Source organism: Microtus ochrogaster, chromosome 10, assembly GCF_000317375.1.
Source record: "Microtus ochrogaster isolate Prairie Vole_2 chromosome 10, MicOch1.0, whole genome shotgun sequence".
In the NCBI taxonomy this organism is placed as follows: domain Eukaryota; kingdom Metazoa; phylum Chordata; class Mammalia; order Rodentia; family Cricetidae; genus Microtus; species Microtus ochrogaster.
This window is the reverse complement of record NC_022016.1, coordinates 80,296,037-80,298,666: the sequence shown is the minus strand read 5'-3', so window position 1 is coordinate 80,298,666 and position 2,630 is coordinate 80,296,037. Positions and strand designations below refer to the sequence as shown.

Below are 2,630 nucleotides of genomic sequence, written 5' to 3'. Positions count from 1 at the left end.
GAAGTTACATTGTATCCTGTGAGGTCTTTAAGCTGTTTAGATACAATAGGATAAGACAGTGTAATGTCAGGAGTCTGGGTCTCCATCCTTTAGAGGGAACTATGCCGGAGAGTTTTCCTTTAATTCACTTACTTACTTACTTGAGAAAGAGCCTCACTGTGTTACCCACACTGACCTCAAGCTGGTGGTGTCCCCCCACCCTCCCCGTCAACCTCCCGATTTCTGGGTTGCAAGCATGTGCCACCACTCTGGGAGAATTTATATTTAAAACCTTAAGAGAAACCATTAACACTGAGATACCACATCAATTACAATTAATTTTGTTATAACGAAAATATCAGACAGACACAGGGAGGAAAGGCTTGTTGTGACTCACAGTGTCAGGACTACAGTGTGTCCTGGCGGAAAGGCAGGGTGGGGCGCATGGAGGTGGAGCATTTAATCCAGACTCTCACTTGGGAGAACAGGAGGTAGAAGGAGCCGGCCATATTGGGGGTGGATATAGTCTGCAAAGGTCGCTCCCAGTGACCCATTTGTAACAACCAGGCCCCACCCAGTAAAGGTCCATATGCCTTCAAGATAACTCTGAACATGAGCCTGTAGGGGACATTCCAGATTCAAACTGTCACAGCTTAAACCCTGTAGGTGCTGGGAACTGAACCCCAGTCTTCTGTAAGAACAGCCAATGCTCTTAACCACTGAGCCATCTCTCTAGTCCCTATGGCTCAGGGTTTTTTTTTTTTAATTTTTATTTTAATTCTTACAAAATGTGTGTCTACAGTTGCTTTCTAGCAGCTGATTCCCAGAGAAACGAGAATCGTTCACACGGCACTGTTTGTGCCACCTCCATGGACAGTCAGCAGACTGGCAGCTAGCCACGTGTTCCCAGTGAGTGGACGGATGGATGGATGGACGGACGGATGGACAGATGGATGGACGGACTGATGGGCTGTGGTGCATCAGTGTAATAGGACATGACTCAACCATGATAGGCATGGACTGTCGATATATGTGTTTCCGTGTGGTCAGTGGAGTGAGCGAGAAGGCCACTCTCAAGGGCTGCGTGCTGTGTGATTGTGTTTGCGTGACACGCAAGAAGACCAGCCTAGTTATGGAGAAGCAGGCAGTGGCTGCTTGAACCAGCCAAGAGAAGGGTGGGGCAGATCACGTGCTTCTGCACAGAGGTTAAAAAATAGTTATGCAAGCCAGTCGATATTACATGTTAATTAAAAACACGCACATTGTGGCTTATTAAATACCTTAAACTATACTTCTTGAGTAAATGTCATTTCCTGATAATATGGTCTCCTGGGATTTTAATGCCACAACTAATTTTCATCTCAGGAAATTACTTGTTTATGATCTAAGAACAAGTGGCTGCCTCCAGAGTCTTTGCTCTCTTGTGGAAGCTTTTTTGAGGGGGTCTGGAGAGTAGGGCTGGGCAGCCATACCGGGGGGTCACTGATGGGAGTGAGCGAGCGTTGTTGCTCTTGGGTTAACTACAGGTGAAGCAGGTGGAGTCGGGAACCATCCAGTTCCAGTTCTCGCTGAGCTCAGACACCCCCACAGAGCGTGCCGATGGCCCCAAGGCAGAGCGGCGGTCCTCCAGGAAGACACCTGTGTCCCCTTCAGGTGAGTTGCAGAGAGCTGCCTGTGGCCTGCAGCTTGCTTCCCTCTCTCACCAGCCCTGTTGGGTAATTGCTGCAGCCTGTGCTAGGGAATCAATTAGCTGGCTTTCCTGAAGATGATGATGTGGGATTGGACGATGTGATAATGTGTGGTCCAGCTGTTTGTCACCCAGTCTTCAGCCACAAATGGTTCAGTTACGTAGCAGCTCCCCAAGCAAGCATGTATGTGTTGGTGAAGGGTGATTTCATCAAGGGCATGTCACAGGGGCATCCTGCGAACCCGGGGCCTGGGAAGACCAGCTGGAAGTGCTGGCGGCCAACCCTGGCTGCATGTTCATGTTGTTGTGTTGTCCGTCTGTGTGCATTGATCACTGTTGACTTCCAGTGCGTGGTTTGGGGATGTTTCTCCAGGAAAGGGGTCATAATGGGATGCAAGCGGCAATGGCACCTAGCAGACGTTCAGTCCTTGCCCTGTGAGTGACAGGTCCACAGGTGTGTGTGGGTTGAAGAACCATTACTATCATTGAGCTTGAATGACCTAGCATCTTCTGTGTGGCCTGGCGCTGTGTTCATTGCCTTTTGCTTTAGGCCTGAGCCTGTGCTGAAGCCAGGATGGAGGAAGAAAAGCATGCATGGCAAGATGTATACGTGGGTGTTGCGTTGTGGCCTGGGTTTCTGGAGAAGATCTGCCTCCTGCTGACTGAGGGCTGTAAGGGACTTGCTCTTCTGATCCAGATGGATGGATGGGGAATGAGCCGCTTGCAAATCCATGAGTAGTGCTCCCCTTCTCTAGCTGTACTCCCTTGATTCAGCTGTGCTCCCCTCCTCCTGCTATGTTCCCTTCCTCCCACTGCTCTTTTCCTTCCACTGTGCTTCCATCCTCCTGATGTGCTCCTCTCGTCCTACTGTGCTCCCCTCTTCCCACCATGCTCCTCTCCTCCTGCCGTGCTCCCCTCTGATGTGCTCCTCTCCTCCTGCCGTGCTCCCCTCTGATGTGCTCCT

General features: G+C 50.2%; 1 protein-coding gene across 1 annotated transcript in view; it reads left to right on the top strand.

The window, feature by feature from the left end:
- Nucleotides 1-2,630, top strand: part of Nphp4 (nephrocystin 4) — a 53,400-nt gene that overhangs the window by 35,042 nt on the left and 15,728 nt on the right. Inside the window, exon 6 of the mRNA XM_005353757.2 lies at nt 1,506-1,632. Within this exon, the coding sequence (XP_005353814.2) occupies nt 1,506-1,632 (127 nt within the window). The remainder of the gene's footprint in view (nt 1-1,505; nt 1,633-2,630) is intronic.